The 17978-nt window shown below is 39.0% G+C and overlaps 1 protein-coding gene across 1 annotated transcript in view; it reads left to right on the forward strand.

The window, feature by feature from the left end:
* LOC142108865 (sorting nexin-6) overlaps positions 1 to 17163 on the forward strand; it is a 27971-nt gene extending 10808 nt beyond the window's left edge. Inside the window, exons 4-14 of the mRNA XM_075192803.1 lie at positions 409 to 519; positions 1748 to 1869; positions 3576 to 3699; positions 9426 to 9521; positions 9659 to 9764; positions 10331 to 10406; positions 11649 to 11688; positions 13311 to 13397; positions 13797 to 13956; positions 16105 to 16190; positions 16502 to 17163. Of these exons, the coding sequence (XP_075048904.1) occupies positions 409 to 519; positions 1748 to 1869; positions 3576 to 3699; positions 9426 to 9521; positions 9659 to 9764; positions 10331 to 10406; positions 11649 to 11688; positions 13311 to 13397; positions 13797 to 13956; positions 16105 to 16190; positions 16502 to 16555 (1062 nt within the window). The 3' untranslated portion in view covers positions 16556 to 17163. The remainder of the gene's footprint in view (positions 1 to 408; positions 520 to 1747; positions 1870 to 3575; positions 3700 to 9425; positions 9522 to 9658; positions 9765 to 10330; positions 10407 to 11648; positions 11689 to 13310; positions 13398 to 13796; positions 13957 to 16104; positions 16191 to 16501) is intronic.
* The last annotated feature ends 815 nt before the right edge of the window (positions 17164 to 17978 follow it).

A 17978-nucleotide genomic window follows, 5' to 3' on the forward strand; every position in this document is an offset into this window, starting at 1 on the left:
AAAATAAATAAACTATGTTCCCCAATGGAATAATAAAATGATTGAAATTTTAAGGACATAAACAAGTGGCTTCCAATAAATTTGTTTGCTAAATATACACATTAATAACCTGTGAGGGAATTCTGTTTAATGTGACTACTCTGGTTTAACAGACAATAAGCACCCTTAATATAGTCCTACCTCAGACTCCATTCTGTGTTACCTGCAACTGTTAATTTTACTATTCATGCACTGCTTAATGGTGACTGTGCACACAGAGTTGTGAATAAATGTCAGAAAACTATTATTAGAATGGGTACATATTACCCTTGTTACAGATATTTAAATGCTATTACCCTTTCATGTAATTTTGCATTGTCATGGTTAGGTTTTCTTCTGTTTTATATTATTATAATTTTGTGTTGACAGAGTTCACTACCAAACTTCAAGCAGAACGAGTTTTCTGTGGTGCGACAGCATGAGGAGTTTATATGGCTCCATGATTCCTTTGTGGAAAGTGAGGAGTATGCTGGATATATTGTAAGTGTAATATCTATTATTGATTCTTTCCAGTCTTTAAAATGAAACTTTTAGCAATATATTTTACTGCCACCAGATGGCACTTTGAGAGAATTGTACTGTGCATGTCACATGAATGAATAGTTCCTGTCTTTTATACTGGGACCACTGGGGAGACGACGTTTCCACACCAGGGGTCCCAATCTTATTAATCTCCCCAACTCCCACAGCCCAGAATGGTCTGGAAGGGCCCCAGCTTTAAGATCATTTAACACTTTCTACAGCTTTATGTACTTAATAAGACATTGTGGTATGTTATGTAGTTACTCTTGTGACTGGGTTATAGTTTATTTTATTCTTTACTATTTATTTTGGTGATTACTATTCTTCTTAATTCTTGTAATTTTATTTTCAAGCTCTCTTGTGCCTAGGCTATCTGTGCTGACAAATTATAGCTTATAACACCCAGTATAACTGTATGTATTTTGATTTAAATACATTCTAAAGTGGAAATGTGTAGAAATGAATGTATGGTCTGCTGGATATAGAACTTTACCTCTTTTCTGTGAAGTTGTTACTAACACAGATTGCAGAGCTCACTGTTCACATGAGCCATAGGTTTTTCTGTCCATAATTCCGCTCATCTCCTACCAGAGCTTTCCTGTTAATCATATGCAATTATGGTAATCCTCTCCCAATGCAGTAACTCGGAGGGCTTTGGGTTGAAGTATGTCACTGGTGAGTAGCTAGATCTGAAGGTCTCAAAATGTGACAAATTGCGAGCAGACAGGTGACAGACACAGCTCCATAATTGTGCTCCTAGCCAGGGACAGAACAGTGCATTGCTGGGCCTCATTGCAAAATTTGGGTAGAGCTGTTCTTGCCTCACGCTCTGATGTCATTAGAGCAGAGGGGGAGGGGCTCTTCTGAGTATGTATGGGCACACTGGGTGCAGGCGTCACTCAGAACTGCTCCTTTGCAGGGCACCCCTCATCTCCACTGCACCCCCTCCCCCCCTCCATAGCTTGTACAGAGGGGTGGTATAAAATTATATTTAGTGTTTATTTTCTCTGTACTATACTAATTTAAGCAAATAAAGCTTTTAGTGTGTCTTTAAATTAACATGTCTCTCTGTCATCCAATTTAAACAAAGTCTGTAGCATTATTATGAGAAAACAAAAAAGAACCCCCCCCTCCCATGAACTAAAATTGGTCACAGATACTGAAGTGTTCTTTGTTATAATTGCAGATCCCACCTGCACCCCCCAGACCAGATTTTGATGCTTCCAGAGAGAAACTGCAAAAGCTTGGTGAGGGGGAGGGGTCAATGACCAAGGAGGAGTTTACCAAAATGAAACAGGAGCTTGAAGCGTAAGTTTTTATTCACTTTTATTGTTTAACCTTATCTTACCTTTGATGCAAGAACTTTGTCAATGGATACAACGCAATCCATTTTGTATTACGTATGTAGATATTCAGTATATCAGTTGCAAGTCAAGTTTTTTTTGTTTTTTTTAATCTATAATTGGTACATTTATCTAAGTTCTCGTTCCATCCGCAGTAGTATGGAACCCCATAATATAGGTGGTATGAGAAATAGGAGGGTTCTACTGATTCCTGCATCTGTATTGCCGTGTGACTCCCTTAGCGCAGCAGTTTATTCAGGAACGAGACCAGCAACTGTATAGGCACAGTATACTGAAAGAAAGTCTTTACATATGTGTGTAAGACTAATCTGTGTAAATGTATACAGTATGTGCATGTATGGCTGTATATATTTATTTTATTTTTTTTAAAGGTGTATCACAAAGAAATAATGGTCTTCCTATTTTCTGTGCATAGGTCATCAACAATACAATTGAGTCAGTGGCTGCAAATTTAAGTATGCAACATATCTTCTAATTAGAAGTCCCCAAAAAGTTTTATGTCTTTATATATTAAATTCATTTTGTCGCTTACCAATAAACATTGTCCAATGCGATTATTGTGGTTCCAATGCACAAAGATATTTAATTGCAAAATATAGCAGGATTTACAGCAAGCCATCATAATGCATAAAATATATTACAATAAAGTAGGAAAGTATAAAAACACTGAATACATTACATATGCGCTAGCGCTTCACCTGGGCCCAGGGTAAGATACAGTCTTGTTGTCAGGAAGAGATATCAATGGCACAGAGAAGCTTGCTTATATGCAGTTTCAGTTTACAAAAAAACACTGATGTCATTATGTACACAGACAACACGTAGAGAGGTCTTCATTGGCTCAGGATTCAGGTCAGTCCAGTATAAATGCAAATCATAGGTCAGTTCAAAGGATTCCTCTGATAAGGTCTGGCCAGCTCACTCCAACAGCTGAGCGCACGTTTTGCCTAAGAGAACTGACCTAATCCAGTTTTCACCAACTTATTTGCATTCCAAACACAATGTCATTGTGAACATTAATCCTGTATCTTCCATAACTAGCGATCGCTTCGCGGATAGTAGCGGATTCTTGATCATGTGCAGATCAAAATGACACTAAATATGATACATTTCCTATATCCTGAGCCTTGGATACCTTTACTATATTATCTATTTATAAATAATCTCTAATACATTTTACTAATAAATAAATGTGAATTGGAACCGTAATAAACGTGTATTGTTTACAAGTGTAAGTGCGAATATAAATGTGTGTGTGATCCGTGCGATTGCATCATAACATATTTCGTACTAATCGCAATCACATGGTAAAACAATATTAATTAATTTGGTTTACTTCATGCAATTATTTGACATTCACAATATTTTACAGCACGGGCTGTAAAATATATAAGGGCATAAACCTCTTTGACGATTTCTAATTAGAAGATATGTTGCATACTTAAATTTGCAGCCATTGACTCAATTGTATTGTTGATGACCTATGCACAGTATATGACTTTAGGAAGACTTTGGTGTCATTTCAAAAATGCCCACAAATGCGTAAAAGTTATAATAACTCCAGATCTTGGCAATGACTTATTTAAAAAAGTTACTTTCAGTTTGCAGGATGTATGTATCTAACAAAACTTTTTTTTTTTTTGTTTACAGAGAGTACCTTGCAATTTTCAAAAAAACAGTAGCAATGCACGAAGTCTTCCTATGTCGTGTGGCAGCCCATCCTATTCTTAGAAAAGATTTAAATTTTCATGTCTTTCTGGAGTACAATCAGGATGTAAGTTGACTTACTATACCTTAATTCTTAGAAACCTGAATTGTTGACTGCGAATAAAGACACATTCATAATTTATTCCCAAGATGCTTCTTTACCCTAAGTGTATTTAATTTGTGGTATTCTAATAACTATTTAATGGAGATTCTGTAACCCTTAGTTACGTTTTGCATAAATCTGTTTCCAAACTAATAAAGAATGATACAAGGACTAACTAAGAGCGTTAGTGCTATCTAGACTATGGGCCTGATTCATAAAGGAAAGTAAAGCAAAAGAAATATGAGTAACTTTGCACCTTGGAAAAACCATGTTGCATTGGAGAGGAGGTAGATTTAAAATGTGATTGCAGATTTATAGCTGGGGTAGGGCATATTTTAGATCAACTTTTAAATTTCAGTGTAAAAATAAAGCTTTCAAGTATTTTTGTGCGCTACATGAAAAACATAGCTAGTATAGTGCAAAACAATAAACTAATGTGCAACCCTTGCAATGTAACATGGTTTGCCTTACTTTCCTTAATCAATAAGCCCTATTAGTTTAGTTTTCTGTGTTGCCATATACTGTATATTTATTTTAACTTAGTCTAAAAGCATAATTTCCGAGTCCATTTTTTGTGCAGTTTAAATCTGGCCCTGGTGTTCCTGCTGTTTGGTTTTGGTCACCAAAAAGACAACCTTTCAGAGGATTGCTTTTCCCAAAGTGCATTATTTCACTGTTGGCAGCAATACATTTTTAAGCTTTGTAACAAATTGAAGGGAAAATGGAATCAAACGTTAAAGCTGTCAATACATAGACCGTGCCTACAGCTCGACCTACGGGTTGATTATTGTTCATTTTGGCCACTGTAGTGGGCAAAGATCCAGCTGTACAGCTCCCTGGGCGGAGCATCTGTATTAAGCTGGGATACACACTACAATCAGATATCTGTCCTTATGAGCATGCCGATTCATGTGTACACACCTACACAATTTACATTCAGATCGGTGAGAACCATCTGCTGAAAGAGCATGACTCTGTGGAGATCTGCCTATACTGCTGGTCATGCGGGCATACACACTTCAGAATTTGCCCGACATCGTTCCATCACAGTTAGTGATTTTTAGTCCGTTTATAAAATCAAATCAAACAATATGATGTGCTTTAGTACGATAAACCATGATCGTGGGAGCATACACACTAATGCGATATCTGACCTAACGCATTTATCGTGTGATTGTCATCTGGTTTCACTGTAGAGCCTGTTAGTGCGATTTGAATGACACACAGGCTGATTACGCTGATCGTTTGATCTCATTTTCCACCATACCTAATAATGATCCTGTTGATTTTAATAGGATCATCATCAAACACTGGAGTTGTTTTCAGCTCACTGGTATGTCTGGGCACCTTAAACCCTGTGACAGTCCACTTGTCGCTAGCTATCATTTGTCTAGTACAATGTTTGCTTTCCTGAGACACTCCAGGTGTTGTGACACTACAAGTCCCAGCATACCCTTCCAGCAACAAGCTGCTATATATTGGCAAAGCATGCTGGGACTTGTAGTATCGCAACACCTGGAGTGTCACAGGTTAGCCAACATTGATCTAGTACATTCTAGGAAATGATATCTAGAATCTGATTGGTTGCTATGGGCAATACCTCCACGTTTCCTTTTTAGAAGCTTTAGTTTATCTACTCTTTAGTTATAATCTTTGTGGAACGTATCAAAGACTGCTAAAATATAGATAAGCTATGTCCACAATTCAGTGAGCTTGTGAAAAAGAAAAGTAATGTAGTTTATTATCATGTGACTTTGAAGTGGTTTGTCTTTCATGTGACATTAAAACTATAAAACATAAATAATCATCATCATCATTTATTTATATAGCGCCACTAATTCCACAGCGCTGCACAGAGAACTCATTCACATCAGTCCCTGCCCCATTGGAGCTTACAGTCCAAATTCCCTAATATAGACACACACTCACACACAAACACGGACAGACAGGGAGACAGACAAAGAGGGAGAGACTAGGGTCAATTTTTTGATAGCAGCCAATTAACCTACCAGTATGGTTTTTTTTTTTTTGGAGTGTGAGAGGAAACCGGAGCACCCGGAGGAGACCCACGCAAACACAGGGAGAACATACAAACTCCACACAGATAAGGCCATGGTCGGGAATTGAACTCGTGACCCCAGTGCTGGGAGGCAGAAGTGCTATCCACTACGCCAATGTGCTGCCCCTTAATAAAGGGCAGTCAAACTTAAAATTCTAATCCAGTATAAAAAGCATTATGTAAGGTTCAAAAATATCGTATGTATTGCTTTTCATAACCTGAATAAACGTCATAAATTTATATAGCACCTATATATTATGCAGCATTTTACAGAGAACATTTAATCAGTCACATCAGTCCCTGCTCCATTGACTCTTACAATCCATGTTCCCTACCACATGAACACACACACACACACACACACGGGTTAATTTTGTCAGAAGCCAATTAATCTACCACTGTGTGTTTTTTGGCATGTGAGAGTAAATTTGAGCTCTCAGAGGAAACCTACACATAGGGGGGGGGGAATTCATTTGGCCGCGTTATTGTAAAAAGTAACACGGCCTGCACACTATTATCATTATTACGGTAATAGTGCGCTTAAAAAGCTGGGTTAATATTACCGTAATACCGGTAATAGTTTATACGCGGCTGTACTTCAGGGGGGATTGAATTCCCCCCCCATACATGGAGAGGACATAAAAACTCCACACAGATAGGACCCTGCTTGGAACACGTGACCCCAGAGCTGCAATGCTAACCACTGTGCTGTTTGCCATTTTATTTATATTTCTCTGTCATCCAATCTGCAATTTGGGGGACGCTGCTACCATGGGGTTGTATGAGGGGACACAGGAGATGGCATTTAAATAGTTAACTAATTGTTTAATGTAACTGCTGACAGACCTCCCATCTGCAACCCCATGTAGCTCTCTGTGTTCTTTAAGTTGAGCTTATTTTTGGCTCCTCTTCAGCTTTTTTTCTGCAGTGTGCTATTTTACTTATTTTCTTATTCAATTTACTGAATAGGTTTTCTGTGTGCTGCTACCAACAAGCACAGTCTGCTGTGGGAAAATTTGTTCCCCCGAGCAGACTTCAGCAGTTTGACAGGTGAAAGCCGGTGGGTGGTCCGCTATCTCCATGGACTGTACAGTGTCCCCCAAATTAGAGGAGGGGGTTGAGGGCATGATCTGAAGATTGAAGTGGCTGTTTGCTGGGTTAAGCAAGGCCTGCTGTTCCAGGACCAATGGACAGGTTCCGCTCAAGGTCTGTGTATCCCGGGTATCGTGCAACAAGGTTACATGGTAGAGCTCCCTCACCAGTTCTTTACCACTCTTCCGAGCAACAAAGTGAAAAGATTGGCTATGCTCCATTCGATCGCTTCTTTCTGCGGGTGTTATCTGCCAGGTCCCAGCTAAGCCAAAGTTTCTATTCAAGCCTCTTGCCCTTTCCAAACGGAGGGCTCCTTTCATCCCATTCTCAACCTGAAAGCCCACAACCTACATCTCCGGGTGGACAGGTTTTGCGTTGAGTCCTTGAGGTCAGTGATCAACGGATTGGAGCCCAACAAGTTCCTGTTCTCCAACGACGTCTGTGATGCTTATCTGGGAGGGAGATCAGTCACTGGTCAGATTTGCAGTGGGGGACTCTTTTTCAATTCGGAGCCCTTCCACGGTGCCACAGGTTTTTACAAATATGACGGTAATGGCAGCTCGGTTGCGTTCCTTGGGAGGAATAATCCTCACCTATCTGAACGATTTGCTCATAAAGGCGGGCTCAATCTCTCACTTACCGTTAAAGTACTGGAATAGCACTGTTGGATCCCAAACTTTCAAATGTCCCACTTGTTCCCTGTCAGCAGGTGCTGCTCCTTGGTCTTTATCTTGGACACCAGAGTGTAGAAGGTTCTTCTTCCAAACAGCAAGGTGCAGGCCATGGTGAGGAGGGTCATGGGTGCGAGTTGTTCTTCCATCCTCCTCTGTATGAAGCTGATGGGGATGATGGTCTCTACCTTTGAAACACTTCTGTACGGTTGGTACCATTCTCAGTTGTTTCAGTGGGACCTCTTGTTCAAATGGTCAGGTTCCCCTCTCCAGGTGGCCTCTCAAGCACCCCAGTTGTCTTCTAAGACCTGTCTCTCTCTCCGTTTGTGGTTAGTGGAGGATCACTTGATGGTTGCCAAAGTTCCAAGGGAATCCTGCCTTGTGCTAACCATCCTGGGATTGGTTTGGCATTATGGCAGGAGGGCCCCATTCTGCGGGTTTCCCTGCTATAGTGCCACCAGCTCAGGCAGGCTAAGCCTAGGGTTGGTTAAGCTGTTTGGGGGGATCGGATACTGTAACTATATTTTATATATCCCAACCAGAGTGTGGCAGGCCTACGTCCTCTGGTGCGAGCGCAGGTCCTGTCATACGGTAGCTTATCAGCTCTCAATGTTCTTGGCCGCCTTGCTGGATGGATTGGATACTGGCCTTCGTCTTAGCTCCTTAAAGGTGCAGGTATCTTCCCTTTTGATATATTTCCAGAAGTGGTTCGCAGGGGTTCCAGAGGGGCAGACCTTCCTCCAAGGGGTGTTCTGCACATTCATTTCTCTTGTGTGCCATCCAAGGCAACTTGTAACCTGAGCTTTGTTCTTGTGGTCCTTCTGACTTGTACCGTTGAACCATTCAAGTCAGCTAAGCTCTGGTTCCTGACTAGCCATCGCTTCCACAAGGAGAGTATCGAACTTGGTTCTCATGTTTTTGCATCTGACGCGTATTTTGGGCACAAGGTTTGTGTGCCGTGCTGACAGTATTCCCCCCATTAGGGGACTGTTTTTACACTTGTGATAAATCTGTTACCCTGATTCCATATGGGGTCACTGCGTTCCCTCGCTTTCTGTTCTTCTGTGGTTTGCATGTTTCTGGTCCCTCTTCCTTGGAGCCTTTCAATTACACTGAGGAGCAGAGGGGATGAATTCTGTCAATCGTTGCATTAAACAATTAACTATTTAAGTACCAACTCCTGTGTCCCCTCATACAACCTCATGGTAGAAGTGTTCCCCAGAAAGAATAAAAAAAAATGGTTTATCTGAAGTATAAGAATCCTCTTTTCTGGGCAGGTAACTTTAGCAATCATTTTTGATGCTCGGAGGCTGACTACAGTGTTCTTCAGTACAGTTATAGACAGGAAGTCTAGAGTGTACAGGATCACTTGTACGTAAAGGTAATTAATTATACACTGGTATCTTGCTAGATGACTGGCCATCATGTTTGGCCAGAACAGATTGACAACATTGGCTCTCCAACCAAATGGTAAAGTAACCTTTAAAATGTTTGAATTGTATATTTGTCAGTAACCTAAGCATTTGGTAAGCCTCAGGTCAATGGATTGTACAATACACACTCTGATGTTCTCTTGAGACATACACTATATACCTATGTGTAAATAATAGTAGCCCTGAGGAATACATAGCTCAGCAAATTGTCCCCCTTACATCCAGCCACTGAATGTTAATGTGAGAATAACCATTCATATTGTTGGTGTGTTTGCTTAAATCTGTAAATCTCCTAACATGAATGCTTACTTTATATGCAAATGTATCCCTTGAACTTTAATGACTTAACTTCTGTTCACTGATGTCTGATTTGATGCTGTTTGGAGACTACACAAGTAGTGGTTTCTGACTTAACATTTTAAATGTATTTCACAGTTAAGTGTTCGGGGGAAAAACAAGAAGGAAAAACTGGAAGACTTCTTCAAAAGTGTGGTAAAGTCAGCTGATGGAGTCATTGTTTCAAGCACAAAGGTGAGCTAGAAGTTGTTCGATTGTAGCGATTACAATAGACTCATTCAGAATGTGAGTTTGTTTTATGTGTTCCTTTTTGATATTGGTAAAAGGCCCGTAATACTAAATTCTTTTTTGCTTTTCTACGGTCTGTCAAGGATGTGGATGACTTCTTTGATCATGAGAGAACATTCCTTGTGGAATATCACAACAGAGTGAAGGATGCAAGTGCAAAGTCTGATAAGATGACAAGATCCCACAAATGCAAGTCCCTTCTATGAAACTGTAATTGGCTGCTTTTAAAGAAGCAGTATTTCCTGGATAAATGATTCCCGAAAGTAGTTGGACTTTCCATATATACATTTTTGAGGTAGCATAAGACTAGCAGCCCTGCTGCAGCCCCGGTGTTCTAGTGTATTCTGTACTATGAAGCCAAGGACAAGATTGGTTGGCATTAGATACAGGATGTGTTATGACATGATAAATCGGGTTTTACAAATCTTGATGAGCTCAGCTCCATGGATGTAAATGGTGGTGTTTTGTCACACAACTGTGATGTGTGTGGTTTTTTATTTTTTTTGTTGTTTGCTTGTTCTTTTTTAAAATTTTTTTTTTTTTTAGTGCCACCACTTTGTAGCCAAAGGCTGTTATCCAGTACAGCCGTTTTTTGTCTTTGTGATTTCCCCCCCCCCCCCCCCCCCCCTCCCCTCCTAAGTACCAGAGTGAATATCTCCTATAAAGGAAGCACCAGCATGATGCATTAAATTGATAAGTTTTCAAAGCCCCAAGATAGTGTTTAGTATTTTAATTTCCCCTTTTTGTTGTTGTAGGCGTTGCGGATGACTACAACAGAATAGGCTCTTCAATGTACTCTTTGGGAACCCAGGACAACACTGACATATGCAAGTAAGCATAGGCATACTGGCCAGTATTTTAAAATCATTTCCAGGATTCTTCGCTCTTAGCTGCTATTGATTAGGTGCAGATGTACTGTCAAGGTGGCCATTGGTGCCCTACAATGCCCATCATGATTACTAGATTTGGTTAGAATGTATTATTTGGCATTTTAAATACCCCTCTTAATAAATATTTATAAGAAAACATAAATTAATTAAATACAAAGTAACGTAACGCATGCATTTTGTCAATTCTGTGAACTGGCGACTTTTCCAGGAAGAAATCTTTACAATCTGGGGCCATCTGTGCAAATTAGAGACAGTTGGTAAATATGCATTTAGGACATTACGACTTCTAATTGCAGATGATGTGACAAATGCACTTTATTGTATGTAGAAATATGCCTTACACTGCCTTCTAATTGCACTATAGTCAGTAAATTCATTACCGCTTCAAATAGGATTAGAAAATAATATTGTAATTGATAAATGTGTGAAATAACATATTCAATAGTGCAAAATATTCTTTCATAATGTATTTTAATCAAGAAGCGCTCTTTATACACGTGGACAGTCGAGTCATCGGGAAACAAGTGTACAGTTCAATAGCGGCTTTATTAGACCCAAGTGTGGGAACAAAAACACAGCAACAGAGGAATAGGAATGTGGCGGGTGTAGAATTGGAGTAGGGGCTATGTACAAAATACTATTCACAGTGGCAGAGGGTGACAAAGGGTAGCACATGGTGAGCTACACTCCTGCTCTTAGTTGTCTATCTCATACTGACCCTTATGGAAGGTATAAGCTTACCCAATGTGAAGAAAGGGTACAACTATCCCATGGAGAAGTTTACCCCTTCCTCACATATGGCAAACTCCCACCCTACCACAGTATCTGTTTGGGGATGCCCTGATACCAACTTGATCAATGGTGGTTACGCACCAGGAAATGGATGTGCTGCTCCTATAAGGAAAAAGCATATTTAGTTTCATTGTAAGAGTGGAGGAGCATTGGTGGAAAGAGGACTTACTAAGTGCCAGTGGAAAGTGTGGAAGGTTCGCTGACCGCCTATCAGATTTTTTAAGCAAGAACACCATGAGAGCCTTCACTAAGGCTTTTTCATTAAAACTGAAAAATGGAATCCCTGTTTATAACCCCTCTATCTTCCCAGCTTTGCTCTTGTGTTTAACACTAAGAACGTTCTTCAATATATGGAAGCACTGCTGGATTTAATTCATTGCTTTTCTTTCAGGTTTTTCCTGAGAGTATCGGAATTGTTTGACAAAACTCGCGTATGTATTTTACTTAATACTTCTAATAAATTTCAGTACCCTAATATTGTGGAACAATATGGTGGTTTGTGTCAAAATAGAAGAACACTGACCAGAAGAAATACTTTGTGTACATTTTAGGTTTTCTTTGCTTTAATCCATAATGTAACGTAATTATAGATAGAATTCCACGGGAATATAAACATCGGGGCTGCTGTTTTTGGGGAATGGCCTCCATTCTGTGCAGCATGCAGTTTTAGCCTCACTGAACTTGGTTTAGGAAGGACATGATGTAGATCAGTTTTTTTTATTTTTAACCATTTTTTCCCATTTTGTATTAGTACTATAAATCCTATTGTTATCTGAATTCAAAACCAGCTCATACATAGCACCATAACCAATTAGATTTGGTATTATTTGGTAGCCTATGTAAATCAGGTGACTGAGTGGAACTATGTTTAAATCTAAAATGACTTAACTGGCTAACGGTACCACAATACTTATAAAAACCTTTAGAATGCAGGAATTTCCAAGCTGGACTTTCCCAGTCCGCTTTTCCCTACATGTTGAAAGCAGTGTCAAACCGATCACGGGGGAAGGAACTGAATCGGGCTATTCCTTGCTATTAACTGGATTCCTGTGCTGACAGCCAGGTACACCGGATCATACAGCCACCTTTGCAGCCTGCACTTACATCTGCCAGAACTGTGTAGATCCTGCCAATGTAAATAAACTGTGCTCTGTATGGAACAAGTTAAGTCAAGGATGTGCAACCTTAGACCCTTACTTAGCTTATACCTACCTGGAGCATCATGGGAGATAAAGTTGAGCAACAGATGGAATGTAAAGTTGGATACCCTGTGCTGGCGGGTGGGGTACAGATCCTCGGTGCGGAATATTCCGACGCCTTGAAGTCCTCCATATAAAAGACGAATCTATGAAAAACGATGTAAAGAAAAGCAGACTTACCTGTATGCCAAAGTTGCAGATGTCCGATTTTCGCACAATGCTGACCGCAAATGAGTCCAACTATTGAGGTGTCCGTCAAGAGATTTGAACGTCAGTGCGACTTTTTTTGCTTTTAATTTAAAGCGGCAATGTCAAATCCGGCAGGTTAATTGTTGAAACACTTAACCAAACAATGCCGCTTTAAATTAAGTGTTTCAACAATTAACGTGCAGGATTTCACATTGCCGCTTTAAATTAAAAGTAAAAGAAGTCGCACTGACGGACACCTCAATAGTCGGACTCGTTTGCGGTCGGCATCCTGCGCCAATCGGACATCTGCAACTTCGGTATACAGGTAAGTCTGCTTTTCTTTACATCGTTTTTCACAGATTCGTCTTTTATTTGGAGGACTTCTCTGTGTCGTTATGGTGGTAATCGTAAGAACAATTACCATCGGTGCTGGCGGTATCGAACATTTCTTTTTTTTTTAGTTTAACCAATATTCCTGATTTATTGGTTTCCAACCACTGCGTAGAGTTAACATGCATTTTAACAGTACAGAATTGCTACATTTTAACAAAACTTTTGTAAAATTGTACAGCGGAATATTTAACTAAAACTGATTGTTCTACTGATGTGCTTTATGTACTATTATTTGCACTCAAATCTAACACGCTGGTGTCCTATTTCTGTAGAAAATTGAAGCCCGGGTATCAGCCGATGAAGACCTGAAGCTTTCCGACCTCCTAAAATATTATTTAAGAGAATCACAAGCTGCTAAGGTAAATACTATATTTCTGCATGATTAAACTTATTGCTATTCAGGTCATTAGAAATTTGGTTGCTCCCTGTATGGTGGAATTGGTTCTTGATCCGGTAATTTGAGTGTCTGGCGATGTTTCAGCATTGTGTCTAGTTTTTGTATGGGACACATGAATGCTGTATTGCGTTTTAAAATGCAATCTGGATATATTTGAAAAATTTTGCACAGGCAACTGTGCAAAAATGGATGTTATAATGAGAGATGATATGTTTCCTTTTGATAATATAGATTAAAAAATTGAAACAAACATTTGCCACTGTTTTTCACAAATGTCTTCAGTATGATTGCAAGATTTATTATAAAGAGAATTGCTTATCTACTCTGTTTTGTCTGTTGACTGAACTATCCTCGTTCCCAGGATCTCTTGTACAGAAGATCTCGCTCTTTGGTAGATTATGAAAATGCCAATAAAGCACTAGATAAAGCCAGGGCTAAAAACAAGGATGTGTTATCCGCGGAAACCACTCAGCAGTTGTGCTGTCAAAAGTTTGAAAAAATATCTGAATCTGCAAAACAAGGTATAAAAGATAAACTTGTCATCATACTTTTCTTCATTTGTTTACATTTTTTGTGTTTCAAGTACCACATTTATTGTATTATAAAACGGCTGAAAATATGACTTATGTTTACTAAAACAGTGATTGTCAATGATGTTTCAACACATGATAGCACAGCATGTTTTTAAAGTAAAACATCTTTCTAAAAATGTTGTATGTAACCCAAGCAAATCACCTATAACTAAATAGTCATATGTGTTAATTTCCATCATTCTTCTATTCTATTCTGATTTAAATCAGGGGGCCTAGATTGTGCAGTGTTACAATATTTATGCCTGAGAATTGTTGAATTCATTATCAGAATAAATCAATATAGTCCAGTCCAATTGTAGTTTTTGCAATAAAGAGATTTACTTAATTTCAGATCTTAAGTTACATAGTTACCAAAGGCCTAGCATATACGACCTGCCCCTTCATGGTCCCAGCAGACAGAGAGCCCCATGAATGGGCTAAGGCTACTTTAAAAATGTTTACAAAATATGTCATCACAGAGGTTTACAATGTATCAGCGTTCACTTCATGGATCAACTTTCTTAGAAGAGATATTTGCACAAGATTTAGTTCCCAACCTTTTCCCGGTATTACTACCAACAATTCCTCAAACAAACAATGTTTATAATAACGATAATATATAATAATACTGCAAATCGGGTTGCTCACAAAAAATTCTGTTATTATTATAAATACAACTTTAACAGAATGCTGTGTTTTCATTTCCCCTTCATTTGTGTTTGTTTTAGGACTGTGGGAGGCCAAGTACTTACGTTAAAAAAAAAAAAAACTTGAGGTACAAAATCAGTACACTGACAATCAGGACCAAGCATTAGAAAAATAAGAAACTTTTCAGCATATGTCTAAGATGCAAGCGATTTGGTTACTGGAAATGGTGAAGGACAGTAACTCACTAATTCCAGTGGTACCACACTATCGGAGGCAATACAGAGATCACCAGTCACTGCTTTATCATTGGCAGCTGTGTCACGAACACCCTGCCTGTCCCAGATACAGCAATCTGAACAGCTGGCCCTGACTGGCGTCACCTTAGTCACTTAGCAATGATTACACCTATTCTGCCACAACAAAGGATTTATTATGATGGCCTTATGTTTACCAGAACCACTAATTTAATGTTTCCCACTTAAATCACATAGACATGTAGCATGAGCCTCCCTGATCACACAGCCCACTCAATACTTTTTAGCTTTGCATTCTAGCTAGTCCAGTGTGCAATATGATGTAGCACATGCCCTTGTGTTTCAAACTCCCATTGTCCTATAGATTGTAAGCTTGTGAGCAGGGTTCTCTTACCTCTCTGTATGTATGTATTACACAGTATTGTCTTATTAATGTTTGTTCCCAATTGTAAAGCGCTACGGAATTTGCTGGCGCTATATAAATAAATGTTGATGACTGATGGCCACCAGCGATATAAATCCCAGGGTGGGAAGGGAGATAGGAGTTCACTTCCCTTAATGCACCGGTCTCCTTGCCAGCTTGGTGCTTGTAACCCAGGGTGGGAAGTTTAAAACTCCAAGTTGTTCAAGTCCTAGTTTGTACATTAATGATCAGGGTGCAATTGACACTACATGAAGCTTTGAATAGTTATCGCAGCTGCTTACACTTTCATGCATTGTCAGATTCCAGTTTATTGAAACTAGGTTTATTTTTGTACACTTTATGTATGATTACATTGGTTTTGTTAATATATTGGGTCTATTGGTGTTACATGAGACCACACATATCCACTGTATCTAGTCTTCTTGCTCTAGTTCCTGCTGGAAAGAAAACTGTTATTAACTTAGAAGAAACGTAACTGGAAGTGAAAATTCCAGGAACTGTCATCTGGTGGAGGCGTTGGCACTCACTATGGAAAAATGCAACATCTGTTCAAGAAAGCAACATGTGTTTGAATTTCTGAGGTTATTTGTTATGATGTAGAAGGCCTAATGTTAAACTACTTATTCCAGCATTCTGAGAACAGGCTGCCGGAGTCCTTTTTTAATCATCCCCAGACAGGATTCAGCTTTAGATACTATGTCTCAGTGTGCATCAATACTGCTCAAGTAAAATAGAGTTAGGAATTGATTTAATGTTTTTTTTTCCCCCTAGAACTCATGGACTTTAAAACAAGAAGAGTAGCTGCTTTTCGTAAAAATCTTGTTGAGCTGGCTGAACTGGAACTAAAGCATGCCAAGGTATAGTATTATGAATTGTATTAAATTGTCTATTTCCTGCTCTTGTACCCCAGGCCTCCCATTGCGTTATGCAGTTTCTTATTTCTGTGAAAACCCTGACAGTTGTTGCTATGGTAAATCTCTGGGAAATCTGCCAAACGGAGACCTAATTCTGAGAAGCAATCCTATCCGGGAAAACGTGCTGCCAATTATATTAATGAGGAAGCGGCCCGTTTTTGAAACATGGTTTTACAGGGCTAGAATACAATTTGTCTAGCTGTCTTGTTGTAACTGTCCAACTGCTCACAATGTGTTTTTTGTTTTCTTAATAGGGCAATTTGCAACTGCTGCAGAGCTGCTTGGCTGTGTTAAATGGAAAACCATAATGCACACTCCGTCCTCATTTGCGAATAGAACAGACACTTCTGTCACCTCCAAGAGCTGCCACAGTTTCCATGGATTGGTCCAGTGGGTATTCCCAGCTCGGTCAAGGATAATCCCGTACACAGACATTGGGCTACCTCCATGTTAGAAACAGCACTGTGCTGCAATGTCCACATGTACCTTTATTTAGTCATTGTACACTTTCTACTATGTCACAGATACAATCTCCCGATTTTTGTTTTTGTTTGGGTAAAAAATAAGCAATTAAATGCTCTTCATGTTATGAATTGTATTACATAACAATGCCAATCTTATTTACCGATGTATGTTAATCTTGGATGATGTTCGACATTTATCGTTCGAATGGATTTAACATTTGCCATTAGTTGTTCACGTCGTATACCTTGTCCAAGTTCCATGTAATGATTTGTTATCTTGGTTTACCGAACTATATTTTTTTTATTAAACATTTTTCTTAGATATTTCAGAGCGCTCGAATTATCTTTTTAAATTTTATGTTCATAATGCTAATGCATCAGTATGTTTGCCTTAACTTGTAGACTTCTCAAATATTGTAAAATAAACTGTGAATCCAATGATTTTTAATTTACATTGTACTGGTGTTCCTGCTTTACAATAAGTGTGATTGTTCCAAGATAAAGCTTTAAAGCATTTGCGAAAGAACAATGGACAAATTACTGCATAGTTGAAAGAAGATGGTTATGAGGTGCACTTACTTTTTGTGTTTTATATATTTATTTTTACATATCTGCAATCTACTGTAGAACATATTTTTATATTGATTGGTTTCAGGCAGACTATTACAGACTGAGTTGTAGGTGGTTCTTGGTATTGCAGAAAACACCATATTGTCAGATATTTAATTTACTAAAGTTCTATTTGCACCAATAACCTTCATTATCATCTCTATAAAACATGTTTCCTCTTCATTCTTCCATGGAAGCCTTTACAATATACTGTATATATTACAATTATTCTGTTCGTGACATGGATTTAAGACACAAAGTAAATGATTGAAACTACACAAGGATATAGCTCTTAACCACTAGAGGGAGAAGTAGAATAACGTCTAAACCAGTTGTTCCCAAACTGTGCGCCTGGGGTGCCTTGGCCATCTCACAGGGGTGCCTCAGCCAGGGTCAGTGGTAAGCAAGGCGGGGGGGGGGGGGGGGGGATCAATTAGTAATTATTTTGGCTTAGGGGTGCCTTCAAAAAATTATGGAGACCCCAAGGGTGCCTTGAACTGAAAAAGTTTGGGATCCACTGGTCTAAACTACAGAATTACAGCAGCATGATGGCAAGAAGCTCTTTTGAGAATATAACCAGTGGTTTAAAGGCGCTAAAGAACTAAAATAAAATTTGCTGATTAACAAATAAATTATAAGGTGGCTGCAAATAGCTAAA

Source organism: Mixophyes fleayi, chromosome 12 (assembly GCF_038048845.1).
Source record: "Mixophyes fleayi isolate aMixFle1 chromosome 12, aMixFle1.hap1, whole genome shotgun sequence".
Lineage (NCBI taxonomy): Eukaryota > Metazoa > Chordata > Amphibia > Anura > Limnodynastidae > Mixophyes > Mixophyes fleayi.